This window comes from Phlebotomus papatasi, chromosome 3, assembly GCF_024763615.1.
Source record: "Phlebotomus papatasi isolate M1 chromosome 3, Ppap_2.1, whole genome shotgun sequence".
Taxonomy (NCBI): Eukaryota; Metazoa; Arthropoda; class Insecta; order Diptera; family Psychodidae; genus Phlebotomus; species Phlebotomus papatasi.
In genome coordinates, this window is record NC_077224.1 from 76,192,178 (window position 1) to 76,219,693 (window position 27,516).

At 33.6% G+C, this 27,516-nt stretch overlaps 1 protein-coding gene across 5 annotated transcripts in view; it reads right to left on the reverse strand.

The window, feature by feature from the left end:
* Positions 1 to 2,844: 2,844 nt before the first annotated feature.
* LOC129805803 (E3 ubiquitin-protein ligase MIB2) overlaps positions 2,845 to 27,516 on the reverse strand; it is an 86,474-nt gene continuing 61,802 nt past the window's right edge. Inside the window, exons 5-11 of one of the 5 annotated variants that reach the window (XR_008752127.1) lie at positions 24,041 to 24,541; positions 22,986 to 23,148; positions 22,627 to 22,913; positions 22,223 to 22,508; positions 17,853 to 18,704; positions 11,455 to 12,403; positions 2,845 to 3,892 (exon numbers count right to left, since the gene is read on the reverse strand). Coding sequence is in view for 2 of the 5 variants with exons in the window: in XM_055853973.1 (XP_055709948.1) it covers positions 11,510 to 12,406; positions 17,853 to 18,704; positions 22,223 to 22,508; positions 22,627 to 22,913; positions 22,986 to 23,148; positions 24,041 to 24,541 (2,986 nt within the window). In the remaining 3 variants the exon portion in view is untranslated. Of the gene's footprint in view, positions 3,893 to 7,642; positions 8,104 to 9,618; positions 12,407 to 17,852; positions 18,705 to 22,222; positions 22,509 to 22,626; positions 22,914 to 22,985; positions 23,149 to 24,040; positions 24,542 to 27,516 lie in introns of those variants that run through there. The other 4 variants (XR_008752126.1, XR_008752128.1, XM_055853974.1 and 1 more) reach the window with 4 other exon arrangements.

Here is a 27,516-nt window from a genome sequence, read left to right on the forward strand (position 1 = left end):
CAAAAAAGGGATTTCATTAAAAATTCAATGAATTGCATTTTCGAACTCATATGATATATGACAAAAAAAGCTCGAATAACATTCAAAAGGTTCCCAACTCACGCGTGACAATGCCACGAAAATTACAAAATTCCCCTACTGGTTTTACTAGTCACCAAACTGTCAAAGAATTTGTTTCGAAGAGTGTTTCTACCTTGAAAACACAATTTTAGGTATGAAGTATGACCCGATGCGATTTATATATCGTATTACTCATTAACAACATCTAGCGAAAATAGTTCAGAATGTTTTGCTTCACCTAATGCTTACAAGGGGGTCTTACTTCAAAAGCAATGTCTGTAATAGTAGAACAATTTGATATTCGACTTGGTACAGAATTTTACGATTTTTGCACTTATGAACTTCTCTTACTTTGATAACTCTTAGCAAACTAAGAATGTCAACACTGTGAGTAACAATTTATTGATATCAGTGGCACTTTAAAATTCCGATGAATAAGTATCATTAGTCTCTGATATAACAATATTAATAAATAAGCTACACTAAAACAAAAAAAAGGGACAGATAATCCTAACCGGCTTATGTAGGTGAGATTCTTAACGTGAGCTAACTCGGAGTGCATGCAAATTCGATTTAGAGCTGAAGTTGGGAGACGCCATTCAGTTATCTTGAATCAAATTCGTGAAATTATACAAATTTTGTATTTAAACCAAAATATCAAGGATTTGGATGAACTGACAGAAAAGTGTTATATGGGTGAAATGTAGACCAGAATGTTCTCTATAATTTTGCCGTAGAACTTGAACTCATCGATTACTCAGAAGCCAAGATAAGCGAGGTTTTTTGTTTCTTAACTCGTTTTTTCATCCAGAATTCCCCAAGTAGTCATTTGTTGAACTTCAACTATATCAAAGAGTTGTTGTATTTTGCGGGACTTTCCATTTAAACCCCTATTTTAAGTGTCTTGGTGGAGTAGAGGCAGTCAAATTGGCATCTGAGTGATTTCAAAGCGTTATTATGGGAAAAATCAATTTTTTCACACTTAAACGGCAAAATCGGAGTGATAGCGTAGTCTGAGTGGAAAATGATGTATGGACGAAATGTAGAGACAAATGTGCTCTACAATTATGTTGAAGTAATCATCAAAATCGGTTCAGCGACAGCCGAAATAATTGAGGTTATGTGATATTGAAATTGGTTTTTCGACTGTGGCGCCCCTGGTGTTGGTCTCACGAAGTTCAAATATTCTAGAAAGTTGTAGCATTTGGTGAGATCTTTCGTTTAAACCCTCATTCATCAAAATCGGTTACATAGAACCGGAGATATGATTTTTTGAATTTCGTGAACTTTGACCCCTCATATCTCCGGTTCTATTGAAACCACAGCGCACATACGCACCATTTTGGAAACGTCCTAGACTGGACTACAACATACTAAAATTTCATTAACTTACACAATGCCGTTTTTGAGAAAAGTGACTTTGAATTTCGATGAATTTTGACGCTATCACAGCGCCACCTGTGGTGACTTTTTGAACTTCCATCTGAAAGTGCTCATTGAGACGAAACCAAAAAGGTAAAATTTAGGTCGCTATGTTAATTAGAACCGGAGATAGAGGCCGGTCAATGTTCGAACTTTGACCCCTTATAGCTCCGGTCAGGGGTTATGGATCGACTTAAGGTTTTTTTTGTTTGATAGGTATAATCAACGGCTACAACATACTAAAATTTCAGCCCGATGCACAATGGAATTTTTGAGTTATTTAACTTATAAGATTTAAAAATTTTCTTTTTAATAATAGCGCCCCTAGCGGTGGTTTTATGAACTTGCGATGTTAGAAGGGGAAGTGGCATTTCACGAGAGCTTTCCAAAAAGCCCTCACTTTTTAAATTCTGACAATTAGAACCGGAGTTATGGCCATTTTAAGAAATTTTTTTTGGACCCTTATAGCTCGGGTCAGGGGGGTCGGGGGACCTTAAGTTTGGTATTGATGGGAAGCTCTAAGGCCCAGCTATAACATACTAAAATTTGAGCCCGCTCGATGCCATAGGGGCGGAGCTATTGAGAAAACAAAAAAAGGGGGGTCTTCAAAATGGCGGAAGGAAGGGTGGGGGGTGGGGGGTCAATGCACCAAGTTGCAATTTTCACCCGATATATAACCTTTGCCGAAAACCGCAAGTCAATATCTTTTTTAGTTTAGGAGCTATTAAGCTCCAAAGAGCGGCCGGCCGGCCGGCCGGCCGGGAACGTAACTTAGCCACATATATATTCGGAATCAGGAAGTGGCGAAACACATTTTGGCCAAATTTGAGGTCGATCGGACGACATGAAATTTTGTTAGGATTATAGTAGGTGAGATTGTTAAGAATCTCACCTAATATATATTAAAAAGATGAACTTCTCAATTCAATATTTACTTTAAAATTTAAAGTTAATGGGTTAACTCTTTCGTCTCTTTTGGGACTGTAGTACCCAAAGAAGCATATGAATTTTCTATGAAAAACAATGTTTTTTAATTACTCAGAACTGATAAAAATCCGATTCTTGTGGATGATTACAAACTATAAGGATGTCCAAATGTAAGATATTTTTTGTAGGACCTCAATTAATTCTTGAGCTTAGATATTTTTGATTAAAAATTGTGAAATTGGCTTGCAGCATATGCTGCGGTCCGGAAAGAGTTAAATGTTAAATGAAAACGAGCAAACAAATGTTCTATGAAGCATATGCTTCATGGTTTGAGTCCATGAAAGTTCGCAACGATGAAACATGGTGAAAGACCAAATTCTGAATGATTGTAAATCAGAAAAAAATGTGAAGAAAACTTCCAAATAAAACGCAAAATTTCATAAATAGTGGTTGATTATATTTCCATGATATTTTTGATACAATTCATCAGCGTTTTCTTTCATTAATTTTCTTAACAAATTAAACTATGAACAATTGTTACACAATGTAATTGTAAATATTCTTATAACATGATTATGTTCTTTATCATTGATTCATCATTTGGACAAAAAAATGCTCTTGACAGGTTTATAAATTAAACAGGATGAATGGGAAATAAAATAGACACACACTAATAAAAAAAATCCGCATAATTAAACTAAAATTGTCAATATAAGAGAGATGGAAGCAGAAACAAATACAAAGTGGAACAAATAATTAAAACATTAACTTATGTTATTACTTATTTACATTGAATTTAAAACGTACAAAACAAATAAAAAGTGCTACAAGATTAATTTCCATTAAATAGTTCTTGTATTTTTTCTTGTATAATATGTTTTCTTTTTCACACATTGAATGGGGATTATTTATTGCGGATTTTCCTGTAAATTGAATTTCCTTTTCTCTTTTATTTTCTTTGCTTCTCATTTTTTTGTCTGTTCCTTAACATTCATAAAATCACACTTTTTTTTCTCGTTTGCTGAAGCAGAATTAGGGTAGTTTTTTTCTCCTTCTTAAATGATACCATTTTTTTTCTCGGATGATTCCTTCACTTCTTCGACAAATTTCCCATCTAAACTTGATTTCTTTTGATTTTATTGAAAAAGTACATCTAAAGTCGTCCACAATACAAAATAGACACTTCTTTTTCTCACTACAAATTGCTATAATTTATATTTTGCATTATTATTTTTTTTATTGTAAATAGGAAAATAAGGATTGTTTCTGGGATAATTTTTTTAAGCTCTTTCTATTTTAGTTTATTCAATGGATTTAAAGTTAGGGAGTAGGAAAATTTTCTATTTACTTGATTCATTTGTAATAAAACTATATTTATTTTATAGAAAATTTTTGGTCACATTTTAGTGGTTCTCTATTTTTCTTGCTTCTCAAATGGAAAACAAAAAGGGTTTTACTTAACTGGGAAATCGTCGAAAGTACACTGTAAATAAGAGGAATTCAAAATGAAAATGAAAATTTAAATTATTTCTCACTGAAAAGGTGTTTTTTTTCTTAAGGGCCCTTTTCTTATAGATTAGCATTTTAAAATTATCTGCGTGGCTTTTTCTCGAGTTTTAGTTAAATAGATCGACTTTTCGTTCAAATGTCTTTAAGAACGTCGTACGACAACGTCAAACTATTGTCACGTTGACATTGCAGAATGTATTCTTGTGTCATTTTCCGTCGATCGTTTGACGAAATAATTGGACGATGCGTATTCTTGCTACTGTCAAACGAAAGACAACTCTAGCGACCATCTTGTAAAATGCCGAACGACATGTCTTATACGGGCTTCAGACCTAAGGCTTAGCCATATAGCTTAACTGCTCTAATTTCTTATCAATTACGATTTTATATGGAAAAATTTAATTTAGGATTGGGTTACTAAACATAAGTAACCTATTAGGTTCTCAAAAAATAATAAAATTGCACGCTATTTAATATTTTAAGACCTTCGGAAACTAGGATAAACCTCTAGTCTGAAGACCGCTTTACAGGCTGAATATGAAAATTTTCCCTCTAATTCTGAGATAAAACCAGTTTAAAGATTTAACTGGCCCCCAATTCAGAGATAAAGATTGTCTAAAGATTAAGGTTAAACAAAAAGAAGTATTTCGTAAAATTTTTCGTAAATTCGTATAACTCGTATAACTCACTGAAAAGTTAGCAAAAGTATGTACTTTTCACGATCATTTTTAATCCTTTTGCAAACATTTGTTTGTACATTTTTGCTTGTATGACAAAACTTTATGAACAAATAACAAAATGTTACGAACAAGTAATGTGAAGATCGTCATGTGATGATGTTACGAAAAAAGTTTATAAGAAAGTACAAACTTTTACAAATTTTTAGTTAAGTTATACGACTTAAATTTACTATTAAGAGTTAAAGGTCAATGGGGCTTAACATATTTATTTGAAGCTCATGTAAATATTAGCAGTATTTAAAAGTTTAAAAGGTCATCTCGACTAGCTTTAAAATTAAATAAATCTTAAAAAAGTCTGACAATTCCATTTTAGCTTCGTTATTGTAAAATTTCTTACATTTTACCTCAAAGACTTAAAAAAAAATCACACTTTAAAATTATAGATCTTTATTGGAATATGAATCAACCTTTAAAAGCACATTTAAAGATTTTACATTTACACTTAAAGATTTATCTCAAAATTGAAGGGCTTTCCTCAAAATTTTCTGTCTTTAGAAGTTTAAAAGATTCTACCGATCAGCTTTAAAGTTAAAGAAATCTTAAAGGAGCTTGTTGTTTTTTTTTACAGCTCGAACTCAAAAAGAGAACAGTTTTATAATGGCATTGTATAAATGAGCAGTAAAAAGTTAAAATTGATCACTAACAAAAAAATTTGAAACAGCGATATTATTGTCCAAATTTTAGCAAAGGGAAAATAAAGGGCTTTTTATTCTATCTGCAACAATTTTAAATATTAAATATACAAATTAGACCCATTTTTGTAAAGTTTTAAGTTTTTTACTGACCATAATAAGAAATTTTACTGCTCATTTTTAATTTTTTACTGCTCGTTTATAATCCGTGTTTTTCCAATTTGTCACCGCTCTGGGGCCTAACCGGTAAAAGATATCAACTTCCGGTTTTAGATGACCCCCAAAAAAACTTTATCTCCAGACGCTTTTTATATTTCAGCATCATTATCGTCAAGTTTGTTATAAGGTTTGTTACCTGTTAGCTTACACATTGAAAGAAATTTGACAATAATTAAAGTTCTTTATCGGAGAATATATGAATATCAAGCTTTAAAAGTCAATGTAAAAATTTGTAGCTTAATGGTATATCTCAGAATTGAGGGATTTGACTCAACAAATAAATTTCTAGTTGACATTTTCAAGATTTTCTTTGAAAAGCTGTCAATTATTTTCAAAAGAAAAAGCAGATTATTTTTAAAACAAAAATATTAGAAAATTTTAAATTTTCTAATATCTTTTTTTAAAGTTAGAGCCCTTTAAATTATTAAGCTTTAACTCTCAATTGACTCTCAATACCTTCAAATCTGAGTTTTAAGGAATATTTTTTATGTATTTGGCCTATTTGGCCATATTATTTCACATTAAAGGAAAACGTAATATAGGTCGTCGTTTGGATTAGCAATTGTCATAATTTACTAGATTCGTAAATCAGAAATTCTCCTAGCTTAGTAGCTTAATTACAGCGGAACAGATTCTCCCTTATCCGTTTAACTCTTTGTCCGGGTTAAATAACAAAAAAATTTTTGACATTGGCCTCAATTTTGAGACCAAGATCAAAATCAAAATGTCAAACTATCAAATAAGGTAAAGTGCCCCCGAGTCGACCGGTTCCTCGACTCGACCGGTAGTCAATATTTGAATGTTTGATGGTGAATTTCTATAAAATTGTCACTGATTCGTATTTATTTATGGAATAATTGACCTATTAATGTTAGATTATACGCCAAATATTAGTACAAATATAAATAAATTGAATAAATAACTGTACCGGTCGAATTGAGGAACCGGTCGACTTGAGGGCACTTTACCTTATTTCCCAGATCAAGATTTCATATTCTGAGATGCATGTATTTGTGGAACCTTAAATGTCTCAGCTAGAAACTAAGATATCAAAATTTTTCACAATCAAAGCAGACATTGAATGATTCTATGTCCGTTCGCTGAATCATGAACTCAAAGAAAAAAAAGTGATCCAAGTCCAAGTGCAGTGCAGCAGCAAATCTTCCCGCCTGTCTGTGATTTTTTTCCAAATTCGAAATCTAATGAGGAGGGCATCCATCCCCGAAACGTCGCCGTCGTCGTGAAGAATTAAAGAGAAACAATTGATTTCCAACGTAAATATAAAAAAACGATACTTCGAGTGACATTATGGTCCTGAATGCACGGATAAGCGAGAGTCTATTGCGCATAACTCAACCAAACTGCTGGTTTATGTGACAAGTAAATTACGACAATTGCTAATCCAAGCGACAATTTACACTCAGTCCCAGCATTATGCACATTTTCGGGACCGAAAAATAACGCGCGAAATGGAATTAATGCATCGAGAAAATTTGCATATCCGCAGGGGCTTTCTTTTGAATAAATCGGCCATAGAACGAATTTCGCGCGGAATAAAAGTAGTCAGAGCAGAAACATTGAGCTTTTTAAAAGAAATTCATCAACAAATAGTACTTTTTGGATAGAATTCCTCAATAAACTGTTAGAATATTTAAAATTTTTACCTTAATAAAAGAAATTAAAGTTTTATTCTGAAAAATAAGCATAGTGTCTTAAAATTTCCCGTGTCACAAAATAGTATACATTTAGGCGTATTTCAAAAATCATTCCATAAATTGACTCCCAATGGTTAGGCAAACTTACATAATTGTATGTGCATAATTCCGTCAAGTGCATAATCCGGAAGTGCATAACGCCGGGACTCAGTGTATTATGAACTTTTTCGAACATTAGAAGTTTTTCAAACCCCTCCCTGTCGTAACTAAAAATGAAACCAGAACAACCAGAAAAGAATATTCCAATCTGATACAAATTAAGTCAGAATTCCTCAAAATTTTCAACGATATAAAAAGACAATTGAGGGTTAAAATTTAATTCTATGTTGTGTCTTGTGCATTTGTTTTCCTCAGAATTCAAAAAACAAAAAAAAAATCACAGTAAAATGGAAATAAGTGTTAGAAAATTCAAATTTCACTTTTTAAATTGTTACTTTTTCTCTCAATAAAGAAAAGGAATATTTTGTTGAAGGGATTTTTAACCCAAAACTTTTACTATTTTTTTCTTTTACATATCTTATGTACGTGTGACCTTGGCAGTGGGATCAACATAGAAATATTATTACAATTTATTGTTTTACATAATGTAACGGCTCCAAACTATTAGTATTGTAAGTAGCTTTTCATTTCATTTTTTTTTACTTCTCGAATTCATAGAGAGAGCTTTATATAATCCGCTCTTATCCGCTATTATCTTGAGACGTTTTTTTTTTTCATTTCTCCTCACCCCACTCTGAAAACATGTCTTTTGGTTTATTTCGAAAACGAGGGGTCCGTGGTGCAATTGGAAAGAGCGTTCGGCTCTTGGGTGGTGTGACCCCCGGCTCGACTGTCACAGTTGTGAGTTCGAGTCCCGTCCAGTGCAAATGACTGAAGCGTCTGAATGGACATTTTTCACGAAACATTGTAATCTGAATAATATTCTTGTAAACTTGTACAAAATGGCAATAAAAGCCAGATACATCGAAATAAATAAAAAAATAAAAAAATAAATTTTGAAAACGGCTTCAACGTTTTATTTTCGTACAAAATTTTGAAGCTAGTACATGTTAACTTCGTTAATTTCGTTAACATTTATCTACACTGAGAGAAATCCGAAAAAGTTAACTTTTTCATGTTAATTTTACACTTAAAAAGGTGTAAAATTAACATTAAAAAATGTTGATAATTTTTACACCTAAAAAGTGTTACAGTTACGAAGAAAAAAGTTAATCGCACCCCCTTTTTTTCTCAGTGTAGGACTGAAAACATTTTCGATACCGAATTTTTGAAGGTAGAGGTTGAACTACTCTTCTGGGTCTATTTCTCAACAGATTTGGTCAAATTGAATAAACTTTGATAGAGATCGAAATTTCCAACCAAGCTGCATCGGTTTTAATCAGAGAATGAATCAATAAAGTACTCGTAATTGATTAATCTTTCTATAATTTTTTTTATTTATCCGAAAGTTTTTTACCAGGCTGGAGGTAAAAGGTTAGGGTGGTGTCATCACTTATGGACGTTATACACTTATGGAATCTTTGCAAAAATCTTAAGTTCTTACCTAAATCAAATTTCGAAAAATTACAAAATTGTAATCATATCAAAAAACTGATAATTTTATGATTATTCGAAATTTGTTTTTGTGGCGAAAACTTTAGATTTTTGCGCTCTGTCCATAAGTGTATAACGTCCATAAGTTATGAATACACCCTATGAATTATCAACTTCCGATCTTCAGTGAGCGTACCCCATCAAAAGTTGATATTACAGTAGACTCTCACTCAATCGGCTCTTTTTCAATCGGGTGACAAATTTTGTTGACAATTTTCACGTTTAATTATGAAGCTAAATCGATCAAATTCGCTGTAGTTCTTTCTATTTTATCGTGATTCTTTATAATTGAGCTCTTTTTGTGGAATTTACAAAGGCTTTGACGCCCAAATCTATCGATAAACCGAATAAACTTCGCCCCAAATGCCCAAATTGAGAGAGAGTCTACTGTATCTCGAGAAGTGTTTTTTTGTTTTTCTCTTGTCCTTATTTTTAAACCAATAATCCATATTTTTTGTTTATTTCGAAAACAGATCCAACGATTTTCTGAAGATAATAGAGCTTTACATTTCGTTCATAGATACCTATGATTGAAAAAATTGAATAAACTTTCTTCGAAAAATTTTCTTTTTCGAATGGCAAATTTCAGCCTCTCATGTAAGCCTATTTCTCAATCAATTTGAATAAATTTGGATTTTTTTGAAAAATTCTTGATCTTGAAACTGAATTAATCTTGATCTTGGAAATGAATTGGTGAAGTACTTGTAACTGATTTTTCTTCAACTTTTTTTTATTTATCCGAAAAGTTATTGGCGATTTTTGGTAATCTTCCCCCATAAGTCGATATTATTTCGAGAAGTGTTTATTTTCTTGTTGTAAAATATATTTTTTTGTTTATTTTAAAAACATCTGCAGCAATTGCTTTTCTTTTCGAATATGTTTTAGGCGTAGATAGAAAGAAATTTTGTACGTAGATATCTATGACCGAAAAAAATTGTTAACTTCGAATTTTCGAAAGTTAAAAATTAAACACTTTCAATGGACCTAATTTCCATTCGACTTGGTTAAAATTGGTTTTTATTTTCGGAAACGCCTGCAGGGATTCCAATTTATGTTGAATATGTTTAGGAGGTAGCAGAAATGGTCATTTTTTCACGGATACTTATTACCGAAATAAAATTCAACTTCGAATTTTTGAAGTTCGAGGTTCACTCCCTCAGATGGTCTAATATCCATTCGGTTGGGTTTTACTTTCCAAAACGGTTTCAACGATTTTGTTTATTATCGGATATGTTTTGGGGGTAGCCCGAGCGAATATTTCACCTTTTGACACACAATAACGAAAATATTTTGACATTGGATTTTCGAAACTCAGAACTCAACCCTTCCTCTGGTCCTAATTTGCAAACGATTTGGTCTTTATTTTCGAAAATGACTGCAGCGATTTTATTTATTTTCGGACAATTTTTGCAGGTAGCTCTTATGATCATTTTACTTATAGACACCTGTTACTGAAAATATTTCGAGTTCATCTTTTTGAAGATCAAAATTCATTCACTCCGGTGGGCTTAATTTCTAATAATAATCGATCAGTAGGGGAATTCTGTAATTTTCGTGGCATTGTCACGCGTGAGTTCGAAACCTGACAATACCATTCGAGCTTTTTTTGTCTTATCATATACGCGTTCGAAAATTCAATTACATACAAATAGAATACGTCTTGGTTGATTTGTTTAACAAAATTCATTGTCATTTGAATTGCCAGAAATCTCAAATATGTGACTTCTGACAATGCCACGTGAGCTGAAATGGCAATGTCACGGCTATAGAATCGCATTTTCGAAAAAGCTCTCCTAAGATTCGAACCCAATTTGTCATATGGCATTTCCAGAGCGTTACAGAATTCCCTTCCGGTAGGGGAATTCTGTAATTTTCGAGACATTGTCACGCATGAGTTCGAAACCTGACAATACCATCCGAGCTTTTTTTTTGTCAAATCATATGAGTTCGAAAATGCAATTCACTGAATTTTTAATGAAATCCCTTTACTTGATAATATTATGAAAATACAGTACGTCTTGGTTGATTTGTTCAATAAAAGTCATTGTCATTTGAATTGCCAGAAATCTCAAATATGTGACTTCTGACAATGCCACGTGAGCTCAAATGGCAATGTCACGGCTGCGGAATCGCATTTTCGAAAAAGCTCTCCTAAGATTCCAACCCTATTTGTCATATGGTATTGCCAGAGCGTTACAGAATTCCCCTCCAGGTTAAATTTGGTTTTCAATTTCGTAAACGGCTGCAGAGACTTCTGATCTTCTTCCTTTTTTCTGAATGTTAAAAACATATTTACAAAACAAAATTTATTGTGCGTTGTGCATCAGATTTCACTGACTTTCGCTTAAACAGCAAAAAAATATTCAAAAAATAATTTTTAATAGCATAATGGTAGAGATTAGTGTATTTTCCATAAAGACTCGAGAATAAATATCAAAATTGATATCACCTTATTATATTTGCAAAAATGAAAATTTGAAATAATTGTCCTAAAACCAATACAGAGACTTACAATACTTTTAACTTGGAGCCTATTTTACTTTTTCAATTTTTTGTTTTCTAAATAAATAACTCCTACAATATATATATATATATATAGTTTTTTTTAATAAAAGTCGCAGAGTGGGTTTGACTCACCGAGAACTTGGGACTTTGGGGGAGAATGTCTAAGGAGGAAAATCCATTTGTAAATTCAGTACAGATTGATCTTCTTGAGGATGGTTTTGCGACACATGTGGCAGGTTTTGAGGGTATCGGCACACTTGGAGCATGCTCCATGTCCACACAGAAATGCCACATTGCGTCGCCTCTCCATGCAGATGCTGCAGCAGTGTGTCTCCTCAATCTCCAGTATCTTGCTCTCCAGGTACCTCAATCTGTCCGCCGAGGGTTGCCTTATGGCATCTTTGCCACTCACAATTTTCCCCCCAAACGTCAGCCGGCGCTCAATCAACATGCCACAGGACAAACACTTCTTCATTCGCAGCCCACAATCTTCGCAACTGATCTGATGTGAGCACGGATCGAAAATGATAAGTGGTGTCACTTCATTGCACACAATGCACTCTTGTGGCTGAGCCGTATGCGGCGCAGGGGCTACATTGAGTGCCGGCGCAGCATTATTCAATTGTTTCCGGCTCACGTGTCGTCCGCTCGTAGAACTGCCCGATGCATTGGGCTGACGACTTGGCGACGGTGCTGAGCCTCTGCCGGCATCACCTACATTTAAATTGCTATGAAAAACAGCTCCGGCACTTGGCTCTGCACCGCCGGCGGCCGACAGATTGTTGGACGCACCTGGCAAGTCGTGTCCGGCAGGCGGTGACACGGCTCGAAAGCGATTCGGCGGTGGCAATGGAGGCGTACTCCGGGCATCTGTATTATTTCTCTTTGGCACTCCGTGACCAGCTGGCGGCTCCTCTGTCTCCGTCTGCGCCGGCAGCTGCGGACTCGGCGTTGATGTATCCCGATTTCCGGCCCTATGGCGACGAGCCGGGGTACTGGGAGGAGGAATTACTGCAGTATTGTCTGCTTCCGCCGCTGTAGATTGACTAGAAGACTCACTGACCACCTGATCATTGCTGCACTGCTGGGATGTCAAAGAAAAATAAATTTAATGTGCAAATTTATGTTCTGCAAAAAAGCATTTATTGTGCATTGTGCTTTTATTTTCTGAATTTTTACAATTATATGTGGAAAGAAAAATAATGTAACATAGCATTTTTATTTATTTCCCGGACTCTATTAAGAAATTTAGTAGTAAAAAAAAGATTTATGAATTTATATAGGGTAAGTGTGCCAAATTCCGGCCAGCTTTCAATTCCGGCCACCTTTTTTGTTCCTCGAATTTCCATGAATTCCAAGTTTTTACTTACTCTAAAGATTATACACTGCAAATGAATAACAAAAAAATGTAGCTTCGCCAAAAGAGATGACGCGAAAAAAACATTGGAAGAATTCCCGAAGGGTAAGGAACTATAAGAATGAAGGTGGCCGAAATAGGACACCAAAGCTATATATATATATATATATATTTTTATTCATTTTAAAATGTAATAAGAATGATTTCAGAGTAAATAAAGACGATAAATTGTCTACAAGGTATCAAGCAACACGCTTTAAGAAAAAGGAATAAAAAAAATCATTTTTTTTTATCAAAAATATTACATTTCAAACTTGAGACTTTGCCACTTGCATGATGCATTTATGCCGAAATTTGGCACACTTACCCTATATAATTTTTTTCAGTTCTATTAAAATTTGCATTTTGGCGCAGATAATAATCCACAGAGAAGAACTGTGGTCTACAAAAATTCAAGGCACTCTTAGAAGAGATGTGAATTTTGATATTTTGACTTTATGAAATATTCCTGATTTAAAAGATGTCCCGGAGTCATTACCAAGCGAGCATAGTTAGCTGAAAAAAGTAGCGTTTTCAGCCCCTGTAGTCGATCGACCGTAAAGTTTCACAGTAACAGAAAATTCCCTGGAATTTGTCTTCTATTTTTCCGCGAGAGTTCCCGTGGAAATAAACGCTAATATTCCGCTTGGAATTCTGCGGAGTTATCAGTTTTTTTCGCGTGGATTTCCTGGAAAAGAAGTCCGAGGAATTTTCTTGCAACATATCTGAGAGCATTCCCTGGAAATTGATTCAAAATTTCCTTTGAATATTCCGAGTATATTTTTTGATATCTTTCCGACCAAGACTCCATGGAAGTAAGCGCGAAAATTCTGCAATTATTTTTCGCCCTAACGCTGTAATTCTTGCGAGCTAGACATACTCAAATGAACGATATGGTAGCAATATTTTCAATTTAAAAGTAGAACAATTGAGTGTTCGTCTGATAGATGAACACTCTCCAAGTTCTAAGCTGCCAATTAGCACTGATCGTCCATATTTGTGGATGTTTTTTTTCTGGAAATTCTCTATGAAAGTTCCACGAAATTTTTAATCAATTTTTGGAATTATTTTGAAGAAAAATATATTTAAAAAATCCACTGGAAAAGTCGTGGAATTCCGTAATATTAAACCACGGAAGCCACTAAGGCAGTAGCATGGAAATTTCCACGGAGAATTTCGTGGAAATAAAGAGGATTTTTCCAAATTTTTAAAGGGCTGACTGCCGATTATACGCTAATAATCCATAGGAAAAGCCGTGGAAATATTCGTCAGAGAAAAGTCCATGGAAACTCGCGGACATTTCTTATTAGTTATATTTCTTATTAGTTCTTAAGTTTCAACAAAGCAATTTTAGCTCAAATCATATTCAAAATTTAACGTTATTAGTGTTAAAATCTTCCAAAAAGAACAAATATTTAGATAGAATTCATTATTCATTAAATATTGGAATAAAAAATACATAATTTTATTCAATTAAGTGTCCAATTTTATCCTCAAAGTGTCCATAATAAGAAACTGTCCAAAACTATGAGCCCTTACCCTATAGTAAAATTATATTAAAACGGTGGCATGCTTTGCGAAATATTCAAACTCGTGACTTCGATGCTATAAGGGAAAATGAGGCGTCTTTAAATTGGGACAGCTGTGTAATTGATTTTTTTCTCCTACACAGAAAAAAATATTTTGTAAAATGGTTCGTAAATGTTTGTGAAGTTCTCTTGGGGGCTTACGAAATGCTCGTAAATCTTATAACTCACAGACTCGTAAAATTTTGTACTTTTTTCACAAACGTTGTTTGTAACATGATCACTTGACGAGTTTTTTTTGTACTTTTACAAATATGTGTTCGTAAATGTACATAAACACACAAAAAATGTTCGTAAAATTTTGTCATTTGTTCGTAAATGTTCGCCAGACAAACAAAATTTTACGAACTTATTTGTGGATTATAAGATTTACGAGCATATTGTAAGTCCCCAATAGGAATTCATAAACATTTACGAACAATTTTACGAAATATTTTTTCTGTGCAAGGTAAGTGTGCCAAATTTCGGCATAGTTGCTTGCAAGCGCCAAAGTCTTAGTTTTTAAATGTAATATTTTTAATACAAATTGAATTTTTTGTTACTTCTTTTTAAGGAGTGTTGATTGGAACCTTGTAGACAATTTATCGTCTTTATGCTTTTAAAATAATTCTTAATGTATTTTAATATGAATAAAAATGTAGACATAGCTTTGGTGGCCTATTTCGGCCACCTTGGTTCTCATAACTCCGTGTCCTTCCGGAATTCTTGCAAAGTCTTTTTCACATCATCTCGATCGTAGAATAGACATTTTTTGCTATTATTTTGCATTGTTTATTCTCTAGAGTTTGCAAAAACTAAAAATTCATGGAATTTTGAGGAACAAAAGAGGTGGACGAAATTGCAAGCTGGCCGAAATTTGGTACACTTACCCTATCTTTAAATGAAATTAAACTTTAACAATAAAATTTAGCTCAACAAACCAATTGCGATAAATTGTAATCACAACCAATTTGTAGCAATTTATAAATCACTCAAAGTATCATCCAAAATAGCTTAAGTGTATAACTGATTTTCGCATAAAAATTCTTTATCGGTTCACAACAGGTTCATCATTGATTCATAGGGGATCTCAGTGGTGCAATATGCAAGCCCGTTAGGTTTTAGGCGGTGAGTTCTCTGGCTTGATTCTCACAGATGTGAGTTCGAGTCCCGCCCGGTGCAAAACAACAGAATATTAGAAAAAGACATTTTCACTGTGATAAAATGTAAAAAAAACTCCAGGAGTACGGAAGAAGCATTCATCACGGGAAAGGCGTTCCTGGGCGATTTACGATTCATAACCGATTAGAACCGGCTTAGACTTGTCAGAAATTTCAAGACCTTTCCAATGAGTTCAAACTTAACTCTATTCGGTTGATAAATTCGTTCTCAAGAACGTTTTTAACTTTGATTTTGAAAAACCGGTATTAATATAATTTGTTATTTTATTACTTAAATATTATTAATTATTCATTAATTTAAATAAATGCAAAAATCCGGAATTCCTAAAAGTGTCATAGCTATTTCCAGGATTGCATCTGCGCTTCAAGAAGGCAAAGGAAAATTTTTTGTGTTTTGGAAAATTATTCTAAACATTTTCTTCCATATAATTTAATCCCTTTCAAGATTTTGAACATTCGGGATTCTGGCTTTCGGGGTTTTGGCTGCCACCGATTACGAATTATTCACGTATTGAAAGAATTAGTCTAGTCCATTAAGAGACTACCCGTTTATAGCCTCTTTATTAAGGTCAGTACACAGAAAAAAAATATTTTGTAAAAATGTTCGTAAATGTTTGTGAATTCATATGCGGGAGTTGCGAAATGCTCGTAAATCGTATAACCCACAAACAAGTTCGTAAAAGTTTGTATTTTTTCACAAATATTGTTCGTAACATGATTACTAGACGAGCATTTTTTGTACTTTTACAAACATTTGTTCGTAAATGTTCGTAATCACACAAAAAATGTTCGTTAGAGTTCGTCATTTGTTCGTAAATGTTCGTAAAATATTCGTCACATAAACAAAAATTTACGAACAAATGACAAACATTTTTTGTGTGTTTACGCACATTTACGAACAAATGTTTGCAATAGTACAAAAAATGCTCAAGTGTTCATGTTACGAAGAATGTTTGTGAAAAAAGGACAAACTTTTACGAACTTGTTTGTGGGTCATACAATTTACGAGCATTTCGTAACTCCCCCATAGGAATTCACAAACATTTACGAACATTTCTACAAAATATTTTTTTCTGTGTAGTTTTCCATTTCGGATTATCGATGCACGCAAGCCACAATTGGGCCCATTATGCTTTCTTTCTATTTCTTTGAATCCGATACCTAAATAGTCATAGAGGCCATTTACAAAGCCGCATTGGATTAAGATTGAATTGTCCCAAAATCGCTTTTTGGGACAATTCAGTCAGAATCTAATGCGACAGTCTAATCTAAATAATCTCAATAAAATAGTTTAGATTACGGCCTTAGATTAAGACTTAATTATCCAAAATCCGATTTTGGAACAGTTCAATCCCAATCTAATGCGGCGGTGTGTATAGCCTCATAAAGACACTGCTCTATACCACTGGTCCACTTAAGGTTCCCCTCTTTACTAGGATTTATTGTAAAATTCTGTAAATTGCCTTGAATAATTTCTTAAGGCGTTTCAAGGTCAAAGATAAAAAAAGCTCTGTAAAGTTTATTTCTTAGCCGATTTGGGCATATTTTGGTTCGTTGGAAAGGTCTTGGAATTCCTGATAAGACGGAAGCGCTTGATTAAGAGTTGATAATATTTTTTTGATCAAATAAATTGCAATTAAAATGTGTTTCATTTCACCGTATCTCTGGCAAAATTCAATTTAATTTACTTCTATTCTTGTATGCTTTTCATTTTACTCGTAGAGTCAATTCGGGCATTTCGCGAATCGTCTATTACCTTTGCTTCATCATTTAATATGCCTGAAAATATGAATGTTCTAGATCTAAAAATTCTATGAGATGGTCTCAAATAGGTTACGGGTTCTGTCAATAAATTATCTCATAATGCTTCTTGAAAGTTTGCTTAAAAATGACTGAAAGAATTTAAAAAAAAAATGTAAATGATTTCAAGACTGTATGGTACATCGCTAATTGGTGGCAATTAATTAGAATGAAAAGTATATGTAAATTTAACTCAATTTCTCACAGATAATAAATTTCATTTCGCAATATCTCACATTAATCAGAATTTCTCCTAGCTCTGAAATCTTCTAAACTGGATATTACTAGTTATACAACAATAAACCGTGAAATACATTTGTTGCTTAATTCACCATGAATTTAATTAATTACCGTATCAGAATATGAGTACTTCCTTTTGTAAATAATAAAATTAGAAAAAAAAGAAACCACTTTGAGGGAGCTTTTCAACAAAATTGAGTGAGAAAAGCCCTTTGATGTTTTGCAAGTAAAGTTCTTCATAATTAACCTAAAGTGTCAATTAAATTAGAAATCATTTTTGGCAAGGCGAATATTAACAAAAGTACTTCTAAAAAAAAAATTGACATTAGACAAGAGTTTATAACTTACGCTATTATCGGTGGCACCTCCACTCGTCGAGAGCGTCTGGGAGACATTGGAGTAAACTTGATCGGGATTGGCATCAGAACTTCCTGCGAGATTCCTTTCAGCCGGCACTGGAAGGGGTCTCCGTTGAACCTCATAGCCCACAATTAGATCCCTCATATTTTTATCTGTGATCCAATCGAGGAAGTGTGTCCCTTTGTAATTTGGCTCACTGCGACATCCCATCTTGGCCAGAAAACACAAAATCGTGTACATCAGTCGATTTTCCGCAATGTGACTGAGATCCTGATAGATTTCCCACATTTTGGGTGCCTCCAGTTGTGGTACTTCCTGAATCAAATTGGACTTCTTGATGATACACAAATGCATGGCATTGTCCCCATCTTCATCCTTGGCCAGAATATCACAGCCCAGATCAATAAGAGTCTCAATGGCGGCTGCATGTCCCTGAGACACGGCCAGCAGGAAGGGAGTCTGACGTCGATTATTGCGAATATCAATGTGAGCTTGACCATCTTTCACTAGCACCTCCACCACCTTTGCATGCCCATTGAGAGCAGCCAGATGGAGAGGAGCAAAACCATCCTCCTTCTTCAGATTCACCAAATCCACCATTGACTGGATATTTGTCTGACGGACGAGCTGTAGGATCCTCAGAATTCCATGCGAATTGCCTTTGAGGGCAGCATGATGGAGAGCATTGAAGCCTCTCTTGTTGCGTATATTCAGATTGAGATTCTGGGCATTGCACAGAAGATCCACCACTTCAGAATTCTCCTTGCCAATGGCATCATGAAGAGCTGTGTCTCCATAGGAGTCCTGAATGTTCACATCAGCCCCAAATTCCAGCAATACCTTCAAACCAAACAAGTTTAAAGGTTTAGTGGCTTTTGTGTTAGGTAGGGTAAGTGTACCAAATTTCGGCATAGTTGCATGCAAGTGTCAAAGACTCAAGTTTGAAATGTAATATTTTAAATACAAATTGATTTTTTTTTTTAATTTTTTCTTCTGAAAGAGTGTTGCTTGGAACCTTGTAAACAGTTTACCGTCTTTATTTACTCTAAAATCATTCTTAATACATTTAAAAATGAATAAAAATATAGACATAGCTTTGGTGCCCTATTTCGGCCACCTTCATTCTCATAGTTCCTTGCCCTTCGGGAATTCTTTCAATATCTTTTTCACGTCATCTCTTTTGGCGAAGCTACATTTTTTGTTATTCTTTTGCATTGTATAATCTCTAGAGTACGTAAAATCTAAAAGTTCATGGAAATTCGAGGAACAAAAAAGGTGGCCGAAATTGCAAGCTGGCCGGAATTTGGCACACTTATCCTATATCTTCCATATAAATAAATGACCTTCATTTTTTCCCTTTTAACAATTTTCAAGGTCATTTATTAGAAAGATCTATATCGGCCCCGAATTTTTCCAGAATATTTTTGGGGTTTGACCACTTCCTGATCACGAATATATAAGTGGCTAAAAACCGTTCCTGTCCGTCCGGCCGGCCGCTATTTGGAGTTTAAGGGCAGAATCACATTGACAGTAAAATGCTCACAGTATTTCGTTGATTTACGCATTTTTAATGCAATTCTTACGAAAATTTTCAATTACCGTATTACCTTATCTCATACTCGGTTGCACTAGGTGTAAATCGTAAAAAAAATTGAATAAATAAAACGAAAATAAGGTAAACGGTGAGAAAAAAAAATATTGGATTTTTTGCTGCAGTTTTTCGTACAGTTTTTTTTTTGCTCGCCGCTTATCGCATTTTCGTTTTATTTCTTCAATTTTCTTGTATTATTTTCACCTAGTGCCACCGAGTATGAGATAGGGTAATACGGTAATTGAGAATTTGCATAAGAATTGCAATGAAAATGCGTATATTAACGAAATACGGTGAGTCTTTGACGGTGACGGTGAGCATTTTACTGTCAATGTGATTCTGCCCTTAATTTTTTACTGATCACTTTAATCAGAAAAAGCTACCAACTTTGCTGCAGCTGTTTCACTGGTAAAAATCCATTTAATTACTGGACAGATTTTGATTTATTAATTTACCTAATTTTGTATTTTGTTAACCAAAATTGATATATTTACTTATTAATTTTTTTTGTACCGACTACTTTTACCGAAAATTCGTTCATATTAATGCAACTGTTTGTACTGATCGAAATGGATTTAGTTACTGACCAAATTTCAATATTTATGGCAATGGCACACCTTATCAATTGATTGAAATTCAATCGATTAAAATTTTAAATCTTATGGCGCTGGCACACCTTTTCAATTGGATGAATTTCAATCGATTGAAATTTTACCTCTTACTCATTCAAAATAAAATCAGATATAGGTGTCTCTTTCTGTGAAATGAAATTTAAAATTGAAATTGAAATTGAAATTTCAATTTTCATTCGACAGAAACAGACACATATATCTTATTTCGCTTTGAAAAAGTAAGAGGTAAAATTTCAAAAGATTGAATTTCACGCAATTGAAAAGGTGTGCCAGCGCCATTACTCTTTCAAACTGAAATCAGATGTATACCTGTCTCTTTCTGTCAAATGAAAGTTAAAATTGAAATTGAAAATTAAATTGAAATTTCAATTTTCATTTGATGGAAAGAGACAAACATATTTTATTTAAGTGTGAAAAAGTAAGAGGTAAAATTTCAATCGATAGAAATTCACTTAATTGAAAAGGTGTGCCAGCACCATTTCTCTTTCAAACTGAAATTAGATTGAGGAGCTCAGAGCAAAAAAACGCTATTTTAATAGGGAAATGCATACGAGTTAGAGTTTTTTTGCTCCGAGCGCCTCATATAGCTGTCTCTTTTTGTCAAACGAAAATTGAAATTGAAAATAAAATTCCAATTTGCATTTGACTGAAAGAGGTAATAATATTTCATTTCAGTTTAAATGAATAAGACGGGAAATTTTATTCGACTGAATTTCACTCAATTGAAAAGGTGTGCCAGCGCTATTACTAACCAAATTCTATATTTTACTAAACAAAACTATTTTTCTATCAACCAAAATTACTGTTTTTTTACTAATCACTTTTATGATGAAAAAAACTGCTCATTTTGCTGCAGCTATTTCACTAGGTAATCAAAATCGATTTATTTACTGACCAAATTTTAATTTATTAATTTAGCGAATTTTGTATTTTGTTAACCAAAATTGAAATACTTAAATTTTATTTTTTTACTGACTGTTGTAGAAAAGGTGTCGAATTTTCTGAAGATCTTTTTACTGCTCAAAAATAATGATTTTACTGACCAATTCAATTTTTCATGTATTGCTATTATTTTATTTATTTATCAATTTAATTTCAATGTAAAACTCTCATTTTTGTTGACTTAAAATAATATTGGGTAAATGTCCTAATTCAAAACCATTTTCAGACGCTTTAACTTTGACAGAAGATTCAACACATAAAGTTCATATTTTTTCTGAAGAGAATTACATAAATTTGCTCCTTGACTCTTCTAGAATGTTACTGTTTAGTGAAAATTCTTTAAATATAATTTGAAAACTTCTTAAATACAAGAAAAATACGTGAGCGTAAAATGCTTCTATTGGAAACAAATTAATCCAAATGGAGACAAGGGAAATTTTCCAATTGGAGACAAACAGTGTAAGTGAAACCACGACGAAAGGCTTCCAAAAACTTTTTGAGTTGCTCTTGAGTGCAGGATTTGTACTTATTCCTGGTCTTTTCTCCTTTCCTATCTAAAACCATAAGAAAATCTCTCCAAAAAAATCATATTTCCGGGGTTTCCTATTGAGGCATTTCCAGACACTTCAGAAAAACCCTTTATGTTCCCGAAATAGGTAATTATTTCATTTGAAAATTTCACGTACCGTTAACAATAAAGGTTAGCACTTAATTTAATTAAATTAGCCAGAAATGAAAACCATTGTGTTTTTCATTGAAAAATATGGTCGATCGATTAAAAATTCGATGGCGAAAAGGTACACTTTTAATATTTCTGAGAAATTAACAAATTAAAATTTGTGAATATGAATGGATTTTCGCTTTATTTGGAGCAAAATTAACTAAATAATGAAACTGAGGTATAGAAAATATATAAATATAGCAATTTAGTACTGTATTTATCATGAAAACAATGACGTTTCCATTTGGAGTAGGGAAAAATTTCCATTTGGAGCATGTTTTGAATTAGATTAATTTACCCTATTTCTGACAATTTTAGTTAATTCAGTAAAACTTCACGATTATTTTTTTTAAAGAATTAAATGTTTTTTTCTACTGATCATTCAAATAAATCACATTACCAGTAATTTTTTATCCAAGTAAAATAAAAACGAATTTTTCAAACGACCCCCAAAAGTTGTAATAAATCTTACCTTAACACAGTGCGGTGGCTTCTTGTGAGCCGAAATGTGGAGAGCTGAGCAATGTGTGACATTGAGGATGTTGATGTCAGCTCCATGCTCCAGCAGGACACGCATCACTTCGGGTTGATTGCCAAAGGCAGCATAATGGAGTGTGGAGTCTCCCTCCTTGTCCACCATATTCACATTGGCGCCCACAGATAAGAGGTATCGCACGAGATTTATATGACCCTGGTGTGCAGCCACTTGCAGGCACGTCTTTCCGCCCGACATCACGTCCACCTGCTCCGGATGATTGCTGCTCAAGAGACAGAGACCGAAAGAGACAGAGAGAGTCACGGAGGAGCAATTGCAATTAAATTCACATTCAGAGACGCATACTGAATTCTTTGTCCCATCCTAGCCAAATAACTCACTTGAGATAGAATTGAACACTTTCCAGCTTTCCCTGAGCCGCATCTCTGACCAATTTGTCAGCTGCCGATGATCCCGACAATCCCGACAGTGGCAACATTACATGATCGATTCGCTGATGGCTCAAATCCATCATACTGTTTGACCTCTCGGCTACATTTCCCCCACTCGAACGCTCAAGGTGAACACAGGCTGGATGGAGAGTCCATGTGAGGCCATTATCGAGCTCCTGGATACGCAAATCACCATCATCGTACACCTTAATTACCTTACCGGTCTTCCCAAGTGCCTAAATAGATAAATTGTCATTAAAATGACCACTAATGCTGATCATTGTTGTGTGTATGGTCGACTCTCTTACATGTTTCATCGTATCAATCCACTCGCCGTGACCCTTTTGCAATTGTTTCACTTTGGCCATATTATTAATAATTGTAACTAAATCACCAACATTATATACATAAACTTTCACAAGGGCCGCCGGATTGATTGTCCATCGATTTGTGCAGCCATCGTATTGAACACTGAAAGATGAAAATTTTGAAATTTTACCCTTTCCGGAAGATTGAGTCATGATTTTCTTCCCCAAAGGATCCTTAATTTTTCATTAAGAAAGTCATAGATCTTTCTTTATTTATCGATTAAAATTATTGATGACAAATTTAGAAGTACAAAAATTTACAATTTCCAGTATAAATTGGTTTCAGGTGAAAGATAGCCTTTGTACGTAAAGGATAGTTACACATTTTATAAAAAGAATTATAATTTTGTGAAAAGAACTTTTCGATTTTTTTTACTTGCAATTCTTGCATTACTTGCATTCTTTTAATAATATGCTTTAAAATAATTGAGTTTGAACCAATTCAGGTAAGTGGCGATAAGTGGTTACAAAGATGGCGAGAAGTGGTAAAAAGTGGTGACGAAGTGGTTATTTTTGCATTGTTACTAACAATCAATTTTTTAAGTGGTCCAGAGGTAAATTGGAGGGTTATTGGTTTGGGGAATCTATAGCCAATACATCTATATAGCTTTGGGTCAAATATGATTTACTTAAAAAAAAAAGATTCATAAATTATAATTAATTTAACTTTTTCCTACACTGAGAGAAATCCGAAAAAGTTAAAATAACATTCCGGAAATGTTATTTTATCCTGCATTATTGATCCGAAATCGGTGTAAATATTATGCTTTTTAGGTGTATTATGGGTTAAAGTTACCCTTTTTCATGTTAATTTTATACTTAAAAAATGTAAAATTAACATAAAAAATATTGATATATTTTTACACCTAAAAAGTGTTAAAGTTACGAGGAAAAAAGTTAATCGCACTCTCTTCCTTTTCTCAGTGTAAAAGTAGCAATAAGTACTCTCCATTTATCCTGAATTCATCGCTAAAATTGAGCAAAAGTAAACTTACCGAATATCGCCTTTATCTGTGACTCGGTGAACAATGCCAATTTTTGATATAAAATGTGCCATCCTAGGATTCCATCCACCATGTCCCTTCTGCAATTTCTTCAGTACATCCAACTCCCGGTAGATCTTAACGCGATCACCAACAGAGAAGCCAGTTGTTGTGGCTGGTACTGGTGTCGGTTGTTGTTCATCCATCTGCCCGAGCACTGGCATGTGATCCCTGTAGTACCATCCACCACTCGCTGGTTGAACATACTTCAAGTCCACATTCCCCTGATGCCCCAGTCGATAGACATTTATGGAGCCCGAAATCCACGAAACATTTGCTACACTACGACACGATTCATTGTCCCAGCCCCTAATTTCCATAACTCTTCCCGTTTTGCCCTCACCACCATCTTGCATTCCCCACTCCCAATCGGCCCCCCGGACAACCTTTGCCCCCACAAAGATCCCCTTCAACTCGATTTTTACAGCGTTCTCACGTGGCGGAAGACGGACCCTGGAAATAAAGTCTACTGTGATTTTTTTCCTTGCATAAACTTTATAAAGGAATTCTTGATCGATAGTGACAATCTTCTAGTAAAAAACTGAGGATAAATCGACATTTATCTAATCAAGACTAAAATTAAATTAAATTAATCGAAGGTCATTTAAGTATTTGAAAGTACAGAAACTCTTTTGGGACCGTACGACATCTAACAAGACAATTATTACTCAATCTTAGATACTTTTTTTCAAAGATTTTGTTAGGTCCTTATTAAAGAAATTTATTATGAAAAAACATCCATTTGAAATAACTTAATAAGGGAAGTGTGCCAAATTTCGGCCAGCTTCTAATTTCGGCAACTTTGAGTGTAATTTCGGCCAATCAAATAAATTAATTAAAATTATGTATGTAATCTTCGAATAGTCAATGAATTTATTTTGGTTTTAAATATTTATTCATTTTAGGATGTATAAACAGAAAGACCGTTAAATTTTAGGTATAATTTGAATTTAAATTGCGTTGTAAAAACTCAGTGTGGAAAGACTTGCAAAAAATATGACAGATCGATTGTGTTTCTAGCAGTCTTCTGATTTGTGCTGAAGTGCAAAAGGTTTTCCTTCGGTGTTTTTCATGAAAACTGATTAGTTTTCATTAACGATTGTTTCTGTTTATGTTAACAATGAATCAATCTTTAAATTTCGGGTAAAATTTCCCAGCTGGATCCTGTATTTCGCGTAAAAAAGTATATACTTTGTGAGCGTCTCTCCGGTGAGGTAGTGTTGCCTATTCCGGCAACATCTTTTGCTTTCCTAAATTTCTTATTAATTTTATGTTTTTTCTTTTCAATTTCTGATTTCTACAATGTCCTGAGAAAAAAACCATCGCTTCTATGAAAAAGATGATGTGGAAAAGGCCTTGGAAGTGTTCAAGAAGGGCAAATTGCTACGGGAATTTGCGCGTAAATTTGAGATACTACTCTTCAGGTATTCAGGACAAATTACACGGAAAATCTCAGGGCTTGTGGGTCATATACAGTAGACTCTCTCTCTCAATCGGGAATATGGGGCAAAATGTCATCCGGTTTAGCGATAGAATTGAGCGTCAAAGCCTTTGTAAATTCCACAAAGAGCGCTCAATTATAAAGAATCACGATAAAATAGGAAGAACTACAGCGAATTTGAGTGAATTAGCTTCATAATTAAACGTGAAAATTGTCAACAAAATTTGACGCCCGATTGAGAAAGAGCCGATTGAGTGAGAGTCTACTGTAAACGTATTAAACTCGTTTCGTTTGACGTTTTGAAATTTTCTATCCGTTGTGTCACAAAAGGTGGTCAGAAAAAAGGTGGCCGATATTTCACTCAAAGTGGCCGGAATACTACCCAAAGCAATGTCCATATTATTATTAATTTTTCAATATTTTAGGAAGTGATTCAAAGAAAACAAAGATGATAAACTAGTTTTCAATGTTCCACACAACTTTCTCGAAAAGGAAGTAATAAAAAATATCAATATGAATTAATTAAAAATAATGCATTTCAAACTTAGGACTTCGGTGCTTATATACAACTATGCCGAAATTTGGCACACCTACCCTAACTAGCTTTGAAAAATTTTGCATAATTCCGAAAGAATCACAAAAAGTATACATAGATTATGTAATTTTGGATTACAAAAGTCTCATGTATCTATTTATTTCTCTTTCTAAAGAGTTATATGATTAAAATGTATATACTTAGTTTTTAAAACATAAAAAATTACTAAATAAAATGTTAAAAAGGTGATGGATTAGATGTGATTCCTTCATTGCAAATTTGGATTGTGACAAATTTGAACGATATTTAAACATAAATAATGAAAATTTCGTTTGATAATTCTTAAACTGTATGTAACTTATTAATAATAATAATAATAATAATCATATTTCTCGTAAGCAATTGCTCACACTGAATTTCAGCAAACACTGACTGAAAGAAATCCGAAAAAGTTAAAATAACATTTCGGAAATGTTTATTTTATCCTGCAGTATTGATCCGGAATCGGTATCGTTATTAATTTAACATATTATCGTTAAGAAATGCATAAAAATATCTGAAAATCTTTAAAGTTGATTATTTCGGAAACTATCAGAGTTAGAGGCCTCAACCTTTACATCCGTTTAGACTTAGAGCATTCTTTAGGTTTAAGATGTAAAAAATTCACTTGAAAATGAGGAAATTTGGATGGGAATGCATAAAATTATCTGAGAAACTTTAAAGTTGATTTTCTTGAAAACTATGAGGAATAGAGGCCTCAAACTATACATCCATTTAGAGCCATCTTTAGGCTTGAGATGTGCAAAATTTCGCTAGTTTCCAAGATAATCGACTTTAAAGATTTTCAGACACCTTTATGCATTTCTCATCCAATTTTCCTCATTAATAACGATAATAAGTTAGATACAGTTTAAGAATTATTAAACAAAATTTGCATTATTTATATATAAAATAACGTTCAAGTTTGCCACAATCTAAATTTGAAATGAAGAATCGCACATCTATAAGCTGATCTAGGCTTATCACTGCTTCAGCTTAGAGGCATACTTAGATTTCGAAATCAACTACTACCGGTTTTTCAAAAAACTAATAGCACAGAAATCGTCGTACGCGCAAGTAGATATATTAAAAAAATATATAAAGATATCTCTTTCCAAACCAGAGATATTGTGTACTACGGCCGGACCCGAAATTGCCGGCTTATGATTTTCGGCATCAGGGATGTTCAAAACATATCGCTCCTTGGAAATTACAAAGGGCCAACTCACTTTTTGACGATTTTGAGGTTTTAATGCACTCAGACAGAGAATTCAATAAAATTTCAGATAATATGAGTCAATAAATTTCGTTATTAGAAAAGTTTTTCAAAATTTTACTCTTTATGATTGCTTGCGCGATTTTGTTTGAAGTCAAGGGGCACTAAATAGATTTATCGTTCAATTTTTTATGAAA